The 20,979-nt window shown below is 51.4% G+C and overlaps 1 protein-coding gene across 3 annotated transcripts; it reads right to left on the reverse strand.

Annotated features, from left to right (window-relative positions):
- Window positions 1-4,642: 4,642 nt before the first annotated feature.
- On the reverse strand, window positions 4,643-19,230 carry Cspg5 (chondroitin sulfate proteoglycan 5). Of its 3 annotated transcripts, XM_041677549.1 has the most exons (6): window positions 18,701-19,230; window positions 17,026-18,133; window positions 13,685-13,873; window positions 11,545-11,701; window positions 5,027-5,158; window positions 4,643-4,859 (listed from the first exon to the last, which is right to left on the reverse strand). In XM_041677549.1, the coding sequence occupies exons 1-6, from the start codon at window positions 18,795-18,797 to the stop codon at window positions 4,842-4,844; spliced, it is 1,701 nt and encodes a 566-aa protein (XP_041533483.1). In that variant the 5' UTR covers window positions 18,798-19,230; the 3' UTR covers window positions 4,643-4,841. The 3 variants fall into 3 exon arrangements, with proteins under 3 accessions (XP_041533483.1, XP_041533484.1, XP_041533482.1); XM_041677550.1 differs by having other exon boundaries at window positions 4,643-5,158; window positions 11,626-11,701; XM_041677548.1 differs by having other exon boundaries at window positions 4,643-5,158.
- Window positions 19,231-20,979: the final 1,749 nt, after the last annotated feature.

Consider the following 20,979-nt stretch of genomic DNA (forward strand, 5'->3'; position numbering starts at 1 on the left):
CACCGAGGACTCAATGGCAGACCAGGACTTTAGGGTGTTCGTGACCCCGGGCTTCCCGCTTGAGCTGCCCGTTAGAAGTTGGTCTTTTCTAAGGAATGGGGCTTGCTGTCAGTTGGCTCTGCCTCATGTGTTATGGGAATGGAGTCTAATGGCTGGGTAGACCTGGAGAACAGACAATCACATCCTGGCATCCTAAATTTTCTTATGTCCAGATGGCCTGGGTAGCAGACTACTGATTTTTGAGGTGCTTTGGAGACGGTGTCCCTTTGGCTGAATTCTACCTGAGTGACCTCATGTCTCCTAAGCTAACAGATTAGTATGTACTTTAGAGCATCAATTCCATCACTTTGAGTTGCTCTTCCATCAAGCACTGGGATTATAGGTCCAGGCTGACTGTCCTGGCCTTTTGTGTGTGCCTGAGCCCTGAACTTGGGTCCTCGTGCTTGCATGGCCAGCACTCTACAGAGTCACCTCCCCAACTCCAGCCTGTCCGTTAAAGATTATTATTATTGTGTATTTGTGTGTCCATGATAAAAGTATGTGGGTGACTGTGGAGGTCAGAGGACAACTCGGTGGGACTGGTTCTCTACTTCCACCTTTGTGTGGGTTTTGGAAATTGTACCCAAGTGGCCAGGCTTGTTCAGGAAGCTGTTACTAGGTGAGCAAGCTCCCTGGCCTTTCCTTAGGGAAAGATTCAGGGCAGGCTCCAGGGCGGGATGGGGAGAGCAATGAGGAGATCACGCTGTCTGAAAACACCAGGGTGGCGAGAGGCTGTCCCAAGAGTTAAGTAACTTCTGAACGGGGGCACAGGGTCCACAGAGAGGGCGCCGGCCATCCCATGGCTCACAGTCACTGAGCAATACAAAAACCCGGCACGAGAGAAGGCAGGACCAGATAGAAATCAATACATCCGACTCCAACACTCAGTCCCTTTTTGCCAAAGAGACTCCTGGCAGCATGAGGTGACCCTCCCGAACAGGCCTCTACTGTTTCCTGCTCTCGCTTCAGTCTGGGTTTTCCTAGCTCTCCCGAGGACACAGCCAGGTCTTTGAGACACATTTCCTAATACGGTCGTGGGAAAAGCACAACACAACACAGTTCTTACAAAGTCTGGATTTGATTCACAAGGTTCTTTTGCAGATAGCTCCCCTTCATCAACCCATTTTTTGTTTTGTTTTTGTGAAAAAAAAAAACCCAGAGGTGTTTAGCCTCAAAGGGAAGGGCCCTCTAGTTCAGAGAATATTCCAGAAATCCCATGCAAGCCACACCAACTGCCCCCCACAACCCAATTAGATAAGAAAAATGGTCAAGAAATTGTCTCATACAATATGCAGTGCTATCCGACAGCAAACTGCAGACTTGACGGAACTCCATCTGGGCAGGGGTTCAAGCTGGGAACACAGAGCTTCTGTTGCCCGTCAATAGGAGACTAGGTAATTGGACCAATTCTTCCTCTACACACAAAAAGACACATAGACATCCGACAAACATCAAAGAGCAAACAGAGTACTATTGAAATACTAGCTGCTATCCAGGAAGGACAGGAACTCAGACAGAACTTACCTGCCCCTTTAGATGATAAGGGTGCTGGCAGAACCCACAGGGTGGCTGGGATGAGCGGTTGCAGACAGCATTTACCAAAGGTAGAGTGTGATCATCATTATCTGTCTGGGGCGGTGACCCCAGAGGACAGTCCCTGAAGGTTAAGAAGTTTTCAAAGATAACCAGCCTTGCTTAGTCTGATGGGCATCAGTGGTTTAGAAAACAGTTATCGTAGCCAGGCAGGGACAGCAGTGTTCGCCTTTAATCTCAGCACCAGCACTCAGTAGAGGTAGATGGGTCTCTGAGTCCAAGGCCAGCCTGGTCTACAGAGTGAGTTCCAGGATGGCCAGAGCTACACAGAGAGACCTTGTCTCAAAAACCCAAAAACCAAATCCAAAACAAACCAAAACAACCCACCTGTATATAATGTGATCCCAGAATTCCAGCCCTACTGGGCACCTCACAGAATCAATCGAAAAATCAGGAAGGAGCCCTCTCGGGTCTGCAGATGTGCTAATGGGATTGCAAATGTCCACCATGAAATCAAATATAAGGCTAGGTGTGGCCGTGCACTTTAGTCCCAGCACTTGTTTTTGTATGTTTGTGTTTACTGTGAGAAAAGGTCTGCCTCTGCCTCCAGAGTGCTGGGTAGGACTGCCGCCGCCACCACCAGCTGCACCTGGTGCTCTGTAGATACTAGAAAAGCGTTCTACCAACTACATCCCCAGTCCTGTGATCAGGACTTCCAATCCAGCATGGGCTACATGAGACCCTGTCTCAAAACAAACTGAACAGAAGGCGGGGCAGACAGATCTCTGAGAGTTTGAGACCAGCCTGGTCTACAGAGCAAGTTCCAGGACAGCTAGGGCTACACAGAGAAACTCTGTCTTAAAAAACCATGTCTCCTAGTCTACAAAGTCTACTTGATTTTGTTTATTTTCAGTGTCTGTGTGGGTCTGTGATTGTTGAAGTCAAAAACAACTTTCTGCAGTTGCTTCCCTTCCCGTCATGCAGGTTCTAGGGAAGAAACTCAGATGGTCTGGCTTAGCAGCAAGCAGCTCTACCCACTGAGCCATCTCACAGGCCCCTCAAGGTCCACTTTGAGTCTCTGTCCTGAACTCTTCCCACACAGATGAACCGTGCTATTGTGTCTATTTCCCGGGAGTTTCTCTGTGTTTGGTGCGTACACATGGAAGCGGACACTCACCTGTTCGCCAGACACGCACAGGTGATGGCCGTCTTCCAGGCAATCACCTTATTTTTTAAGACAGAGTCTCTCAGGGAACCTAGAACTCATTGTTTTCTGCTAGACTTGCTGGCCAGTTTGCCTCTGGGACTCAGTCTCCCAGCACTGGGGTTGCGGAAGTGCTGCCATGCCTAGCTTCTTACCTGGGTGGCGGGATCCGAACTTGGGTCTTCCTGTTTGTGCAGCAAGCACTTTACCCACTGAGCTCAACTTATGAAGTTGAGGCCTTGTTCATTTCTCATGAAGATTCATGGCATGCAAACACTTAATCCTTACTTATGAAAGAATATCTTTTTGTTGTTCAGTTTGTTTTTTGGAGACAGGGTTTCACTATATAGCCTTGGCTAACCTGGAAATACCCTGGCCTCCTGAGTGCTAGGATTACAGGCATGTGCCATTATACATAGTCCCCCCCCTTTTTTTTTAATTAGGGTCTCACTATGTAGCCCTGGCTACCCTGGAATGCACTATGTAGACCACTCTGGCCTGGAACTCACAGAGATCCACCTGCTTCTGTCTCCTGAGTGCTGGGATTACAGGTGTGTGTTGCTATGCCTGGCTATACCTGGTCTTTAACAGTAGATGAGAATTATGGATCAAATTGTGCTCCCCCTAAAAAAGGCCATATGTTGATCCTCAACCTCCAAAGTAATGGTAATTGGAGAAAGGGCCTTTGAAGTGCTAGTTAGGGATAAATACTGTGTTCAGAGAGAACCCTGTTCCAGCTGAACCTGTCCTTAAAAGAACAGGAAGAGCCAGGTGTGGTCAGACACGTGTGTAATCCCAGCACTTGGGAGGCAGAGGAGGGAAGATCAGGAGTTAAAAGTCAGCTCTAGGAGGTTTCTGACACCCTACCTCAAAAACAAACCCCAAAGATATGAATGACATTTCCCTCTGTTGCTAAAATTCCGTGGTGGGGGTTGTAAGCAATGTCTATCCTTCCAAGACCCCAAAGACAAGCCAAGGCACAGTCCCTTCAAAGTTCACTTTGGGAACCCGGTGAGGTTTTGGGGCTTACCTACAGAGCATAGGTTATTTACTGGAGTAACAAAGGGGAGACATGGGAGGTTTTACCCAGCAGGAATGGTGACTTTCCCACACACTGGCATGGATGGAACCCCCACCTCTAGTCCCCACCTCCATATATACTCTAGCCCCTCCCTGAGGCTGTGTGCAATTAGAGCAGAGCTGCATACAGCAGGCCAGAGGAAGCCTCTCTATTCCGGGTGTAGAGTCAAAGGGCCCAGCTGTGGGCATCCCTTCCTACTGGTCGCAGCTGAACTCCCTAAGATAGGGGCTGTTTGGTTTGGAGGATGGTCCTGCACTACACCCTCTTCCCATGCAGGTTTCTCAAGATGGCCCAGTGAGGATGCAGAGGACAGAGTTGTAGGAAAGTCAGGAAAAAGAAGGCCTCAGTAGAAACCAATCCTTCTGACACCTTCATCCCCAGAACTGTGAAAAAATGCATGATCTGTCCTGTTTACTAGGGCAGCCTGAGATGATATGTCACCATTACCAAGATTTCAAATATTAAATTAAAAAAAAAAAAGTATTTATTTTATGTGTGTAAGCATTGTGTTTGCATGCATGCACGTGCACCATAAACATGCCTGATGCTGCAAGAGGCCAGAAGAGGGCGTCCGGTACCATGGAACCTGAATTACAGATGGCTGGTGAGCCTTTTTTAAAACGTGTGCACATGTGTGTGCGTGCGTGCGTGTGTGTGCATGTGTGTCGCTGGCCCTCTGCGAATCTCTCCAGCCCAATTTCAAACATGTGTAGATATACACCTTTCATGAGGGAGGGAAGAACAATGAGCAGGCAGAGGACACCATGACACTAAGAAAGTGGACAAACTTTTTAAAAAGTTTTATTTCAAGAACCTTGATTTTTTTAAACTGGTATTCCAAAAAAAGGTGGGTCAAAGTACAAAAAAAAAAGTCAGTTGAGTAACAGCGAGGTTTAGAAACCCCAGCTGCAGAAGCAACGCACAGACAGCACAGACAAAACGATCCAATCTTCTATGCAATCCTGCTCAGTTTCTTTGCTTATTTTAAGTGTTTTTCCCCTCCTACAAAACACATCAGAGCATGCCATGAGATCAGAAAAAGAAAAGCCTAACAAGTGGTTACGAGAAGCCAACTGTGTACAAGAGGAGACAATGGTCCTTCCCTCCCCCACCCCCCTCTCCTCTCCTCTCGCTCAGTTTCAGGTTAAGTTATTCTGGAGACAGTTCACCTCCAAGTCAGCTTGGTCACCTTTGCCACCCTCAAGTTTGGGTGACATGGAGTTCTGGATGTTAAAGGACTCTTCCTCCTTCAGGCAGGACTTGAGAGCTTCCTGGATTTTGTGGGGAGCACTGGGGTCATCCTAGAAGAGGAGAAAGTTGGGGGGTTACCAGGAAGGAAGGCAGCAGGTAGAAGGACCAAAGCGATCACATCAGGTTTTCCAAGTTGGCTAAGAGCGGAGCCCAGCTCGCCAGACTGGAATAAAGTGAGCTGGGCCTGAGGGGCTGGCTAGCAGCAGCCGGGGAGGAAAGTCACCCTCATGAAGGTCACCTCAGCACTAGGGAGGTGGGGGGGGGGGAGAATAGGGAATTCAGAGCTAGCCTTGGCCATATAACAAGTTCAAGACCAGTCTGTACTATGTGAATTCTGTCTCAAAAACAAACAGGCAGGCAGACACAAGTAATCAGATTATGAGAATTTTACTTCAGGCCATTCATCTTTTCTCACAAAGAGAGATAAGGGAAAAAAAACTGGTCCATTTATTTGTTTGTTTGTTTGTTTGTTTGTGGGCAGGGACTTACTAAGTAGTCCTGGCTGGCCTGGAACTCATTATGTAGACCAAACTAGCCTTGAACTCAAATATTCGAGTGCTGGGATTAAAGGCATGCACTGCTATAACTGGCCATTTCTTCTGTAAAGATTGTCCCAGAAAAGATCGGTTTTATTATTATTTTTGGTTATGTGTATGTGTGTTTATCTCTGTGTGGGTATGTGTGCCTGAGCACAGGTGGCTGCAGAAGCCAGAGGGCTCAGGGTCCCCTAAAGCTGGAGTCAATGGCAGTTGTGAGCTGTCTGATGTGGGCGCTAGGGAATCGAACTTGAGTCTTCTGTAAGGGCAGCAAGTGTTCTCAAATCCTGAACTATCATCTCTCCAGACCAAGAAACGGGTCCTTTTAATACTGGGCCAAGGGGGGCTGGAGAGATAGCTCAGAGGTTAAGAGCATTGCCTGTTCTTCCAAAGGTCCTGAGTTCAATTCCCAGCAACCACATGGTGGCTCACAACCATCTGTAATGGGGTCTGGTACTCTCTTCTGGCCTGCAGGCATACACACAGACAGAATAAATAAATAATAAAAAAAATACTGGGCCAAGGATCCAAAGTCTCTTGTGGGTAAGTGTTCTCACAAAAAACACCTGTGAGAGAAAATGGCTTGTCAGTCAATATCCCCAGTGGGACACACCAGACTATGGCTTCATATGACTTCTCCACATAGCCAACTAGAGGTTAAAAATTGCGTGGGCCTCAGACACTAACTTAGAAGGGGCTTGCTCAACCCAAGCCCCGGTAAATCCAGCCACCTTGGGTGCCTCCCACATTCTGTGTTGGCCCATATTTAAGATGAGGGTTCAGAAGTCACTTTGGGGTACATCTGTGCCCAGAATAGGCACCTAACCTTAGCTGCATTTGCCCACTAAGGGTTTACAGGAAGCCCCCACACCTGCACAAGCCTCCAACTCCACACTGTAAGTTCTCAGAGGGCTGCCATAGCAACACCTGCCCCTTTCTTTCCCATAAAGACCACTGATGACTGTCAGTGTGGTTTCTCAGCACCACTGTCTCTGAAGCCCCAAACAGCCATTGTAAGTGCCCACACTGTTGATAAAACAGACAGGCTCATGCTCATCAAGAAGGGTGGAGATGGGACTGGAGAGGCAGTTCCGTGGTTAAGAGCCCTCCGGTTGCTTCCAGAGGACCCAGATTCAGTTCCCAGCACCACAGCACTCCAGTTCCAGAGGCTCCCACACTCTCTACCCTCCTTGGGCACCAGGCAAGCAAACAGGTGGTGCACAAGAACACACACATGCACATGCATCTAAATTTTTCAAAGGGAGAATATGCTCATCTCATTAGATACCTTTTATTTTATTTATTTATCTGGTTGGTTGGTTTTTTGAGACAGGGTTTCTCTGGGATTAAAGTACTGGGATTAGAGGTGCATGCTACCACCTCCCTGGGGATTTCTTTTTGTTTTGAGATAGAGTCTCACTGAGGCCCTGGCTGTCCCGGAACTCACTATGTCAACCAGACTGGTCTTGAACTCACAGAGATCCTCCTACCTTTGCCTCTGCTTCCTCAGTGCTAGAATTGGAGTTTACTTTTTTTATTTTTTTTAAAGATTTATTTATTTATTATGTATACAGCATTCTGCCTGCATGTATGCCTGCAGGCCAGAAGAGAGCAACAGATTTCATCATAGATGATTGTGAGCCACCATATGGTTGCTGGGAATTGAACTCGGGACCTCTGGAAGAGCAGCCAGTGCTCTTAACCTCTGAGCCATCTCTCCAGCCCCCATATTAGTTTTTAAACAATACTTACTTAGCTACTGCACGTGTCTGTGTGAGTGCATGCACACATGTGCCACACGTGTGTGAGTAATGCACACACGTGCTGCATGTCTGTGTGAGTGTATGCACACGTGTTGTATGTTTGCGCATGAGTATACGCACACATGTCTACATGTCTGTGATGGGCAGAGAAGGCACCAGGGCATTCATTTATTATTTTCCATCTATTTTTTGGAGGCAGGGGCTGAAGCCAAGCTCTCGTTTTCTCAGCTAATCTGGAAGCCAGCGAGTCCCAGCCATCCTCCTGCGTCTGCCTACCTTGGAGCTGGGATTGTAGGTGTGCATGAACAGCCCAGCTTGCAATGAAGCACAGGGCTCGGAACTCCAGTTCACCGGATTGTGCAGCAGGCTCCTAACTCCCGAGCCATCTCTCTAGTTCCCGTTTGTTTAAAGTTAATTATTGGTACTATGTGTGTGTGTGGGGGGGGGGTGCCATGGCGCTCACGTGGAGGTCAGAGGGCAACCTATGGGAGTTGGTTCTCTCTTTCTACCATAAGGATTCCAGGGATCAAACTTAGGTCATCAGGCTTGGTGGCAAGCACCTATACTTGTGGAGACATCTTGGTAACCCTGTTTGTTTTTGAGACAGGGTCTCATGAAGCCCAAACTGCTTTTGAACTTAATTTAGCTATGATGAACTAAAGCTTTCAGATTCCAGAATCACATCACGCTCAGCTTCCTGAAAACAATCCTTATTTTGCTTGTCTACTTATTTTTCAGTTTTTGAGATAGGTCTTGTAGCTATGTAGCTCAGGCTGACCTCATGATCCTTCTGCCTCAGCCTTTCCAAGTATTCAAAGTGCAGGCATGTCCCACCACAAAATGGCTCATTCTTGCTCTAGCCTCTTTGTAAGTTCAAGACAGGGGCAGGAGATATCGCTCAGTTGGTAGAGTGCTTGCTCAGAATGCAAGAGACTCTCCCCCCGATGCCCACCCCTCCAAAAATGGTAGGTTAGCCTAAAAAGCCAAGAAAAGCACAGTAAAGCTGACAGTCACCTCTCCTCTATAAGAACCTGGTTTCAGGTTCCTCGACAGACCCTCTCAGACTCATCACAGGCTCTCCAGGGGACAAAGAGGGAAAGGAGCAATGGGTGACTTAGAGAGCTCTAACATCACAAAGGTGGGGACCTCCCCCCCCCCTCCAAGGGCTCAGGGACTGCCAGCCAATGCTGGTGACTCAAGCCTCTGATTGATCCCAGTTGCTTGGAGGGCTGGGGTAGGAGGATGGCAAATTCAAACTCAGTCTGAGATACAGAGAAAACTGCCTTCCGGGCCACCATGTGAGAGAAGCAGATCCCGAGAGTGAGGAACAGAGGTACCCAAACAGGGATCTGGAATAAGCTATAAACATCCTGCAAAGAGAAGGGGGGAGGGGGGTTTAAACCAAGGTGGGTTTCCTTCAGTCCAACTGTCTCTTCCAGAGCTGATCCTGCTAAGCCCAAGGTCACAGAAGCCACAGCAGATGGGCTGTCCGCCTTTGACTTGGCAGATGTACCTGGCCATGAGGGAACGGGACAGACAATTGGCACACATCCCAAGAACCGCTGTGGATCCCCTATCCCCAGTGCTCCCCCCAGCCATATGGGCACTCTATGCCCACGGGTAAGTGGACTCAGCCTGGGCCCGCACAGGTCCAGATGCAAACCTCTAGGGAAAGGGCAGCAGGCTGAGCATCACCGCACAACGCAAGTGCAGTCTGGAAAGCAGGAAAGATGTAAGGAGGAGACAAAGTGCTAAGGGGGATCATGGGGGAAAACGGATGAGCAGATGAGCAGAACTCTGGGGAACCCCTCAGACCTTCAGAGGACCCAGCTGTCCCCCTCAATTAGACTGGTAAGGAATAGGGCAGCTGAGGGCTTTCAGGTGACGTCATTCAAACTGTCCACCTGGACCACCCGACATGTTCTCCAGCCTCCTCCCCAATGATCGTCTTCAGGAGCACCGCGCAGTCACACAGACTGAGCCTGTGGCACAGGGGACCCTCACCTTAGTTCAGAGGAGCGGACGAAGGAAAGGGAGACACTGGGAACTGACACTGCCCAAAGCAGCAGAGATCTTAAATTTTGAAATCTTTTTAGAGTATGACACACAGAGTTTATCGCAACAGTAGGAAGATGATCAACTCACTCTTCTAGAACAGAAATAGCCCTTAGTAAACTCTGTAAAACCGGGCTTGTGAGGCAGCTCTATAGGTGATGGTTGCTGCCAAGCCCGAGCTGCATCAAATCCCTGGACCTCACATGGTTGGAGGAGAGAACTGGCTCCCTCGTGCTATCCTCTTGACCTGTGCAGTGAGATGACAGGCATGCACCCAACACATGCAGAAAGAAGATGCTCCTGAGGCAAGCCCAGGGGAGGACAGTGTGTGTGTGTGTGTGTGTGTGTGTGTGTGTGTGTGTGTGTACATGGTGCGCATGAGCATGTGCATGTAGAGACTCCCTGGACGGTGGAGCCAGGAGACGTCAATGGCTTGGTCCTGCTGCTTCCCTGAGGGCTGGCCAACTGCTGTATCAGCCAGGCCCATCGCCCTTCTTTTTTTTTTTTTTTTTTTTTTGGTTTTTCGAGATAGAGTTTCTCTGTGGCTTTGGAGCCTGTCCTGGAACTAGGAACTAGCTCTGTAGACCAGGCTGGTCTCGAACTCACAGAGATCCGCCTACCTCTGCCTCCTGAGTGCTGGGATTAAAGGCGTGCGCCACCATAGCCCGGCCCCACCGCCCTTCTTAGGCAGGTCCAAGGCAGCTGACCTGCTCTCTGCTCTGTTTCCAAAGCTGGGTCTCAACGTGACCTCTCCATAGAGCTCAGCCAAGAACCAGTCTTGCGCAGACTCGTGCAGACACGCAGCTCTAGGAGGAGCTGTTCCCTCACCATCCCTCTCAGAGGGGAAAGGAGTCAGTAACTGTGAAGCTGCCAGAAGCAAACCTTCCTGAGGGCATTTGCACTGTTAGGCCAGAGCAACTCCATATTGGTCACATCTGCTGCACCATCATACAAGATGGCAGGTCGAATAGAGGAGCAGAGAGAGCCTGCCCACACTATCATCCTCCATTGATCCATAAACCCTGACTGAACGTATTTCACAGGCTAAGCCATCTTTCCAGGCCCATTGTTGTTTGTTTATTGAGACAGGATCTTAATACGTAGTCCAAGTTGGTCTCTCTCTTTTCCAGACAAGGTCTCAACTGCTGACTGAACTCCTAACAACCCCCCTGCCTCAGTTCCCCAGTGCTGGGACTACACTGAGGCAGCACAGTGAGCTTCAGATAGAAACATTCCTAACTTACTGGAGGGGTCTCTGGACAGAATGGGTCTAGACCACTAAGGAGCAAGGAGCCCTGATTCCCCAAAGCCATGGCTCAGGCGAGCACCTTGGGTAGTTCCTGCACCTGTGTTACTGGTCTCTACACAAATGGGCTCATCTGGAAGCATGGAGCCTGCACTAGGTGCACAGCCCTCGGATTTGGTCCGGATGGTTCCCACTTTATTTTTAAAGTTCTCTGATAGTACCCAACACTACACTGTTCAGCCTGGCCAATTAGCCCGTGTCTTCAGAATATGGCCTACAGTGACCTATTTTACTGTTGGGCTTCGACTGAAAACAGAATTGCAAGCCAGGCAAGGGGTACACTCCTGTAATCACAACATTTAGGAGACAGAGGTGGGAGGATCAGGAGTTCAAACCCATTGTGGACTACATAGCAAGTTGGAGGACAGCTTGTGCTACATGAGACCCTGTCTCAACTCTAGCTCCCTGCAACCCCCCAAAAATGTCAGTCATGGTGGTGGCTCATGCTTACAATTCCAGGATTTGGGAGATGGAAATAGGAGAATCCACTAGAAACTCAATGCTAGTCAGTGACACAGTGACATATGCAGAGGGGCAGCTACCATTTGATCGGCTTCTAAAGTAAAGAACAGGTGAAGATTAAATCATAAGCCATTCTAGAAGATTCCAGTACCTATAACCTGGCCTGCCTGAGAAGTGATACCCACCTTCCCTGCCCCACTGGGTTGCCCTAAGCTGACTTCAAAGCTGTTGGAGACTTCCTACTCTGAGCGAGGGTAGGGGGACTGGCCAGGGGCAGAGGCATGCAAAGGGGGGATGTGAAGAAGACCAGTTACCTGACAGACAACGCTATCATAGTGAGCCAAGGCACGGGCATGGGGGGAGGAGACACAGGGAGTGTCGCAAAGTTTCCTTACATTTGGATGAGAGCCCTCAGCAATGGTGGAGAGGGAGAAGTTATCGTTGTGGAGTTCAGATGGGGTCCGGAATTTGCTGGAAGGACAGAAGGAAGAAGGGAGAAAGTCAAGAGATGGAGGCAAACTGCAGTAGTAGCGGCAATGCCTCGGCTTCACTGTCAAATACCGTATTTACACCATCAATAGAGAAAGGTGCATCAGGACCTGACCTGCCACCGGGAACAAACTTCAGCCACTTAAACCAATCCAATACTTTCTTATCCTCTGGGATTTTTATATTTGACGTAGCGCACTGGGACTTTGAAAGAACTGCCAATGATATGAACAACTATGACCGTGTTTGTGCACGCCAGGCAATTACAACTGCATCAAGACAGCCATCTGGCTAACAGCAATTGTACGATGCCAGCAACTGTAGACACAATCCAATTTCAGAGATGCTAATATGTGAGAAGAAATATGTATCTTAGAATCAATAAATGTCGGCAGTATCTGCAGGGGTGAGTGCACACGGTACCCTCAGAGCAGTGATTCCCCTTCTCAGGCACCCGCCATCAACAGCTGCCCCCACAGAAGCGGCCCCATGTCCCTGCTCCCTGCACACCGTTGCTTTGGTCTAGCCATGGAATGAAGAGTCAAGGGTCCTGGCTTGTGTCCCTCTGGAGTGCTCTTGGGCACAGATTTATGTCCCTGCCTCAGTGCACAGGGACAATGGAGGAGGGGCCCTTTCAGCCCCAGGGCGGTTAGCTGGAAGGTCACAGGGCTGCTGTTGTCTGCACAGGAGCAACAGATGGTGTTTTGTCTTTTTCCCAGGACCCAGGGAAAGTCCTTCAGTCACAGTCTCTGGAGGGAGTCTCAGGCCAGTGGGATTGGTACGGGGAGAGATGGAAGGCCAGTGCTACAAAAACTGCCTCTTGGATCCGGAGGAAGCCAGTGGCTCGTCTTCTTCTTTTGAGACTTCCCGGACACTTTGAAAAGGGTTTTTATTTTGCTTAGTGATCAGAGAGCTCTTTTCCTAGTGCATACGGTCACGTTTGAGTGTTTAAGGGATGGGTTTCATAGTAAATGTGGGTCAACTCTCAGAGGCACAGCCAAAACGAAATCCTGCATTCCTGTGTGGTCCGTAAACTACACAAGAGTTAACTCCAACCCTCATCATTGCTAAATTCTACTGCGTTGGGAACAGGGGTTGACCAGCATTTGCGTGTGTGTATGTGCGCCAGTGTGCACGAGCCTGAATATATGTATGCAAAATAGACACAACTTCTCAAGAATAAAGCAGATCACACCTAAAGGGCAGAGGTGGACAGGGAGCAGAGAGGCTACTGTAGGTTCTCACACACTCTCAAAGGATGAGCGTGAACAGTGACCTAGAGACTAACGCACAGCTCATGCTTTCAGGGGTGAGCCTTTATCTTATTTGGGTCCCGCATAGCTCAGACTGGCTTCGACCTCCCTGGGTAGCTGAGGATGACCTTGGATTTCTGACCCTCTAGCTTATACCTTTCCCAAGTGCTGGGATACACCCCATCCACATGGTGAAAGGGATCAATGGTAGTTCTGAGCATTGGAGGCCAGCATCCTGTCAACTGAGCTAACTCCCTAACCTAAAAGGCGACCTTTTCAAAGGTAATGCGGTGTGGCAGTAACATCTCTCTCCTCAGCATCACCTGAGGAGGAGCTGATACTAAATGACAGCAGGTTTGAAGGGGCTGAAGTGACTCCATACTGATTTGTGAGCAAAATCTTTTCGCTGAGCAGAGAAGCAGGTGCAGGCAGGGTGGGCAGAGTGAGTGCAGTCATTTACTGAGGGACATGGTGCATGCTAGAAGCCCTCTCTTTAGCACTCTTTCCTGGGATTCGGATGCTGGAATGTGGGTTGATAGGTGTGCAGGCCCAGGGATCCACCTGGCACATTTTACATACGAACAGATAAACTTGGGTGGACTTTTAGCCTGAGCCAATGGGCTAGGGGACTGGTGCCAGAGACCCTCCTGGGAACAGCCTCAGCTGGGGCTGGGTGCTTCTGGCCGACAAAGGCTGCCGGGTACACACTTACTTGGTCCTTCGCAGCTTGGTATTCTCAGTCTTGAGCAGATAGAGCTTCTTGGCAAAGAACACAGTCATCATGAACAGGAGGAGCAGCACCAGAGCAGCCGAGCCCACAGCCACGCACATCACCTGGAAGTCGGTGATGATGGACTCACAGCGCATGCCCTTGTGCCAGATGTAGTCCTGAGTGTTACACCTACAAGGACACAGGGCAGGAAGCAGTCTTAGCTACAGCTACAGCCCTCCTCTGAAGCCAACACTCAACTCAACAGCCTGCTCTGAGGAGACTATAGAACTGCAGCATCCCCAATCTGAGCAGATGCAGCTGTTCTATGACACGAGCTAGGTGTTCCAAAGCCCGTGATAGAAGCGAGGTGAGCAGAGCAGAGAAACTGAAGGGAATCTCTGAGCTACAGAATTGTTAAGTGACTGGAGAGAAGAGAATCCTGGACTTTTGCCTTGCAGGGATTCCCAGAATTCTGCCTGCCCTGGCTCTGGACTAAAGACGGCTGCTATGATTCAAGGTGAAATACTGGGACCTGCCTTGCACGGGGCAGCCTCTAGCCCATCCAGGTCACGTGACACTGAGAAATAAGGAGCTGACAGACACACAGAGATGGGTGGATATTCTCTTCTTACCCCTGCAGCCCCACAGGTTCTGCCCCTAAAGCTTCTTAGCACTGTGGGAACTATCCTGCCAGAATAGTGAGAATCAATCCCTCGGAGTGGGTTTTCGTCCTTTTGTTGAGTGACTTTCTCCTGCCCTTGGGGACATTCCCAGGCTCCAACTCTTCCAATGACATTGCTGTTTCCATGGGAACCAGGCTGCTTCAAAGAGGAAAGATGTGGAAGGATACAGAGGCAGGCAAAGGAGGGAGGACATGAACCTCGGGTGAATGACAGACTAGAAAAAGGGGTACAGAGATGGAATGATGCCCCAGCAAAGTGGCTCCTTCACATCCAGAACAGGGTGGGGAAATGTGCCTAGTAATGGATTTCTGTGTTCCAGCAGAATCTACCGGCAAAGGGAGGTACAGAAGATCTGTTTAAGGCTGCCAGGGGATGCAGACCCCTCTGTGTGGGGGCCCTCTCACCCAGTGTTCTAGAAAAGTTCTGCCATAGCTCAGATCCTTTCCCTGCAGCGGGTCAGGGTAACGGAGACAAAGGCATGCTGCAGACTGCAAGGAAAGACTCGGCAGTCTCCTGTGAGTGGAATGTAAAATAGTGTGCAAGCAGCCGCCAGGCCTGGGTGTGCAGAGCGGAAGCGGGAGCCTGGGCAGCGGTCTGGGTGTGATCTTAGGACAGAAGCTGAGCAAGAGGGCATCGGTGTAGGACATGTGGAAGCCCTCCTGTGGGGAAAACAGCCATGCAGACTAGCCAGGAGGACAATCTTTCTCTTACTGGAGAATTCTCTGAGAGGACCAGGAGTTCTGGGCACTTTCACAGTTCTCCAAAGGCAGCCAGAGCTCCAGACTTCCCACAGTGGTGGGAAGCTCACTTTGAAGGTAAAAATGTCAGGCCCCCAGTAGGATGAAAGATGATTTTGCAGAGACTCTGCTGTCCCCAGCCTGAAAACATCCCTTATAGTTCCCCAGACTAAAGACAGAACAAGCTCACAGGGTCTTCTACACTTTTGGTGATCTTTAACTGGCAAATTCTTTACAATACCCCCCCCCCAATTTCTTCTCTTTCTTTTTTGAGTCAGGATCTTTCTTGAGCCCAGGGTGGCTTCAAACTCACTATGTAGCTGAGGCTAGCCTTGAACTCCTGTTTCTTTTGTCTCTGCCTTGCAAGTGCTAGGATTACAGTCATTGGTTACTATGTTCCTCCATCTCTGCCTTGCGAGTGCTAGGATTACAGTCATTGGTTACTATGTTCCTCCATCTCTGCCTTGTGAGTGCTAGGATTACAGTCATTGGTTACCATGTTCCTTCATCTCTGCCAGTCTCTGCCTTGCAAGTGCTAGGATTACAGTCACCATAAAATTTTGATCAAGGAAGTTACTCTTGGGAATGGCTGGACAACTCCAACCAGAACTGTGTAGTCACATCCTGCGTGGATGATCCTAGCGCCGTGACCATGTAGGAAATGACATCAGAACTGGAACTCGAGCTGTGATGCCAAGGCGCTACAGTCAAAATTTAAATGCATAAGAACAAAGGAAGGAAAAGAAACACTGAAGCATTTAACAGAGAGCCACATCTGAGTATGGCTCAGGCATGTGATTCTAGCACTCCAGGAACTCAAAGCTAGCCTTGGCTGCACAGAGAGTTCCAGGCCAGCCTGGTCTACAGAAGACCTTGTCTTTTAAAAACAGCAAGGAAGAGCTGAGCATGGGGGTGTCCACCTAAACCCCAGCACTTGAGAGGCAGAGGCAGGTGGATCTCTGTGAGTTCGAGGCCAGCCTGGTCTACAGAGTGAGTTCCAGGACAGCCAGGGCAATACAGAGAAACCCTATTTCAAAATAAATTTTTAAAAAATAAAAACAAGAGCTATGTGGAGACCAGAATGCTCGTCAGAGGTCTGGCGAGAACAAGACTGCAGCTCTCCACTTAAAGAACCACCCAGCCCACCCTCGACTGCACGATCCTTCCACCGGGGAACGGTTTCCCATCAGGCAACTCTCCCTGTGAAGGCATTCCCAGAGGTGAGGTGACTGGGAAACTCCTGATGAGGTGTGGGATCGGGGACATCTAAACTCTTTTTGAAAACTTTATGCACTTACTATCCCACAAAAGGCAGTCACCAATTGGAAGCAAGCCACCACCCCAAATCAAGAACATCCACAGACCAGGGAGAAGATTCCGCTGGACTCCAGCCGTGTGTGCGGCTGCTCGAGGCGCTGCCCGAGGGCTGCACTCTAACTTTCCACACCTGTGCCTCCTTCAGAGGAACCCGGCTCTCTCGGGCCAAACACAGACAGCTTGGCAGAAGCATGGGGCAGCCATCTTAACTTCCCAGAAGGATTGCAAGCGTGCTTCATCTACTAGAATGGCTACTTTCCTAAGCTCTTGGAGAAACCCCTTCACTTTCCCTTTAAGGTTGAGTGGCTGGGCCCAGTTCTTAGAGGATTTATGAAATATTACTTCTGAGGACTTTGTCCTGATGGCAAGATCATAAGCACCTTTTTTTTTTTAGGGGGCGGGGGGGTATGTAGCCCATGTTGGCTTCAAATTCACAATTTTCCTGCCTTGGCCTCCCCAGTGTTGAGGTTACAGGTGTGTACTCAACATGTTAGGAGTCAGTCCTGTGAATGTCCCTCCTCTGGGAAGTCCTCCTCTTTGCTGAGGCTGCCCCACCTACGCTGCTCAGACTTTACCAGCCCCGGAACACCTGCCACTCCCTTACCTGCAGAAAGCCCCTATGTTCTCCACCAGGTAGCACTGGCCGCCATTGTGACAGTAACTGGGGAAGAGGTCACACACAGACCGGCAGGAACCGTTGTGCTTGACAAAGCCAACTCGGCACTCTGTGCCATTTCCGCTTGAGGCCAGGTCCCTGCCAGGATCTCCTGGGTGGGGCCTGAGAGAGATGCTGCTGCCAGGGACCATCCCCAGAGTATGCTGTGGAGGGACAGCATGCCACCGGCTGGTGGGCTGTCCTGTCCCAGGCCCCACACCAGGCTTCTGGGAGGGCAGGAGGAGGTCATTCTCATCTTCCAGGTCTCCAGCTCCTACTGCATCCTTGTCATCATCCTCTTCCTCTTCCTCCTCTTCCAGATCATCATAGAAGGACGTGGTGGGGTAGAAATCAGACTCGTCAAAGGGGGTGAAGTCATCATATAAGTCAAGCAGGCTCCAGGAAGGGGTCTCTCCTTCGGTGTCAGGGTGACTGTCTGAGGCTCCTGGTGACCCTGGGAAGCTGCCCACGTCTGCACCATGACCCTCACTATCCAACCCTTCAAAGTAGTCGATGTCAATTATATCTGAGGTTGGATGGGTCTCTAGATGGCCTCCAAGGGCATGAGTGGGCTCTGGCCCTTGAGGCTCAGGTGTGCTGCCTCCCAGGTTCAGCCAAACCTCCAAGGGCTTCTCCTTAGGGAGTTCAGAGACTGGGCTAGTCTTATCATGGGTAGTGGGGGAGGGAGGTCCACTGGCTTCAGTAGCCTCAGGGGTGGCAGGAGGCATTGTAGATGACCCAAGGGCTTCAACAGGAGCTTGGAGTGTAGCTGGGAGGGTCTGGGCGTCGCCACTGCCAGTCTCTGCAGTCACTCCACCCAGGCCTGGGCTATCTGTCTCCAGCCAGGCAATGCCAGTCACTGCAGCTGATGCCTCCTCCTCTGTCCCGACCCCACGGCCCACCGCAGCCAGCTCAGGGCCGGGCGCTGTCCACGAGGTCTCATCCTCCCCAGCTGCTGGCAGGCCGGCTTCCTCCCGCGTGTCATTGGCACGCGGTTCCCATGCAAGGCCGCTCCTCACCAGCTCTTCAGCCTCAATCGCGCTGCCTGCTTCGCGTGCTGTGGGAGGGAGGGCGAGGGGGTAGGGTGTTAAGGTGGCATGTGGGGGTGAGACAGCTCTGAGAGACCCAGTAGACCAGGGTCCACCCTGGGACACTCCTTCGGTTTCCAAGGCCACGCCCCACTTCTAAGGCCCGCCCCCGAGGAAATACACCTGGCCTGTGGTTTCCCGCCCCAGACAACGCCCGCAGTCTGAGAGGCGAGGTCAGGGTAGTCCACCAACTCTGGCTCATCCTCGCCTCATCTTAGGGACCCCGCCCCGCCCACAAACCCCGCCCACAAATCTCACCCAGGCCCCGCCCCTACCTCAAGACCCCACCCCCACTCTAGCCCACCCTGCCGTCTCCTCCCTGGCTGCCGCCTGCTCCCCGCTGGCCTGTGGTCCACCCCCCCACCGTCCTCTCCTCCTCCCGCGCCCCTTTCCCGCCCAGGTCCCCGGCTGCAGGCCAGACGGTGCCCCGCCCCCTTGTCACGGCTTGGGGACTCCACCTGGACCTGAAGGCAGCCAGCGAGAGCCCTGGCAGGGGTGGGGCGCGAGGGCTGGCTGGGGTCGCGGTGGGTACCTACCCGGCACGGCGCCAGCGATGAGGACCAGCGTGGCCCCCAGAAGCAGCAGCGCTGGCGGCGGCCCCAGACTCGGGCCCCCGCCTCCAGCTCGGCCCATCGTGCGGAGCAGCCCCGGCCGCTGTGCGCGGTGCGCGCGGCTTGGCTGCACCCTCGGCTTGCCCGGCCGCCGCGCCTGCCGCCCGTGTGCGGCCGCCTCAGCCCACGGTGGGCAGCATGAGGCGCCGCATGCCGCCGTCAGCCGCTGTCCTCCGCGCGCCGCGCCTCCCCGCCTCCCGCGCCGCCGCGGCCGCTTGCCGCTGCCGCGCTCGGCGCCGCCCCCACTCCGCCCGCCCCGCTGCACGTCGCGTTGACGCCGGCCTCTCTCGGTCCTCCTGGTCGGGGGGACAGGCAGACCCCTCTGGCACGGGACGCGCGGGGGGCGGCAGCGGAGCCGCAGGGGAAGCCGACAGGTGCACGGGCGGGAGCCCGCAGGGCCGGCCTGCGGGGCCTGCGCTCCCGGTGCTGAGCGCGCTCAGCCGCGGACCTCCGAGGAACCCACCCGCCACGCGCGCGCAGGGAGGCGGGGACGTCGCGGGCTCAGACACCCGCAGGCTCGGGGCGGGGCTCGGAAGGGCCGCGGGGGGCGGAAGCCCGCGCCCCCCGTGTTGATAGCGGCGGGACCCGGAGCACCGACTCTCGGGTTTCTGCGCCAACCCGGTGTTCTGGGCAGGCAAGGTTCTCCGGTCGGTCTCTGAGTCTTCACGAGCAGGGCGAACGTCGACAGAACCTGGCAAGGAGGCGAATACGACGGCCTAGGCTCTAATCGGATCAGACCTAATCCGTCCACAGCCAAAGCCATTAGTTTAGATCTTGCCAACGTATTATTCGGGCAAGGGGTGAGAACCTCCCATTACTTTGACTTCGCCTTGCCTTCTCTAAATCCAGGGCGGCCTTTGAGTCCTTTCCTACTTCCCCAGGATGCACAGTTCCCTAGGTGACCTGTAGTACCCAAACCCAGGTTCCTGGTTAGATCAAGGTCTCGCTCACTGACAGGTGCACATAGGATGTGGCACCTAACCCGGGTTCACTGATTACTGGGATAGGGGAGGCAGAGCTATGACTTAGACACCTAGTAGTCCTCGCCTCCAAATGGCCTACTTCTTGATGTCTTATTATCGACCTAAATGATTATATTCAGCTCAGCCCAAGGACATGGGGTGACGCTGGTGTAGACGCTCTTATCTCTGTCAGATACCAAGTATGATCAAGGACAGGCCATCATTTATCTCTCACACGAATCTCCTAGTGGTGTTGCCTTTGTTGAACACTCTTTTTCTCCCATCACAACCATGGCTGCAGCCTATTCCCCCAGCCTAGAGTCCCCTCCAGGGTGGCAAACGTAGTGCCAGAAAAACTCGATTTCCTATTACCCTGCCTTCTGTGAGGCCTACACGTCCTGTTCAAGCAGTTAGGCCCTTATATCCTAATCAGTTCCTGGACTGGAGGTAGGCTCTGTAGGGCCCATAGATGGCATCTATGGAGTGGCAACCAGCCACATCTGTCCCAGCTCCTTAAGTCTGGAGTTCCAGTCAAGAGGGAGCTGCTTCTGTCTTCCGTTGGTGGCTGGTAGTTGTCAAACGTGGATGTTGGTGGAGGTACTTACGTCCTTGTTCTGGGGCAAATCTATGTGTACGTCCCTTCTTGTCTAGGCATGGTCACAATAGTCTTTTCTCACAGTAAAACACCAAGGGTTAGGGATAGCACCTAACAGACTTTAGGTTCAATTCCTAGTACCACAAAAGAATTGTGTTTGCTGGTAATGGTAGCTCGCGCCTGCAATCCCTGCCTAGAACCAACTAATCAAATCCCTCTATCTACCCTTGCTTGCTTCCCATCTTTAACATATTTTGTTTAACTATCCTTTTGAATTCTGGTTTTTTGATCAGTAAAACAAACATATGGTACAACATGTGAAATATCTTATTCCTTAACTGTCTTCTCCCCTCCCTGGAGATAAATCCTGCTCTCATTTGTTCAATTGTGTTGCTGGAGTTGAACCCAGCAGGAAAGAAAAGTGTGGTCAGTGAGCTAGCACCAGTTTGGGACTTAAAAACCCAACTGCTGACATTATGATCCTGCCTAGCCCTGAGAACAGAGTAACTAGGCAATGTGTATAAATCAAATGAGAAAAAACTCGTTCAGGGAGTGGTCTGTGGTGAGAAAGGCAAGATTTAGCACCAAATCTGCCTGACCATGGAGTCAGCAGAGACTGCAGTGGGACACGGTCTGCATGTGTGTGT

The sequence above is a fragment of the Microtus oregoni genome, unplaced genomic scaffold, assembly GCF_018167655.1.
Source record: "Microtus oregoni isolate MIOR12 unplaced genomic scaffold, Mior012 000028F_ref0000031, whole genome shotgun sequence".
In the NCBI taxonomy this organism is placed as follows: domain Eukaryota; kingdom Metazoa; phylum Chordata; class Mammalia; order Rodentia; family Cricetidae; genus Microtus; species Microtus oregoni.

Coding starts and splice junctions, on each gene's coding strand:
- Cspg5 (XM_041677548.1), bottom strand. CDS start 18,797: ATGGGCCGAGCTGGAGGCGGGGGCCCGAGTCTGGGGCCGCCGCCAGCG. Junction 13,874..17,025: donor AACATAGGGGCTTTCTGCAG/GTAAGGGAGTGG, acceptor GTGTCCTTGTAG/GTGTAACACTCAGGACTACA. Junction 11,702..13,684: donor ACCAAGCTGCGAAGGACCAA/GTAAGTGTGTAC, acceptor CTGTCCTTCCAG/CAAATTCCGGACCCCATCTG.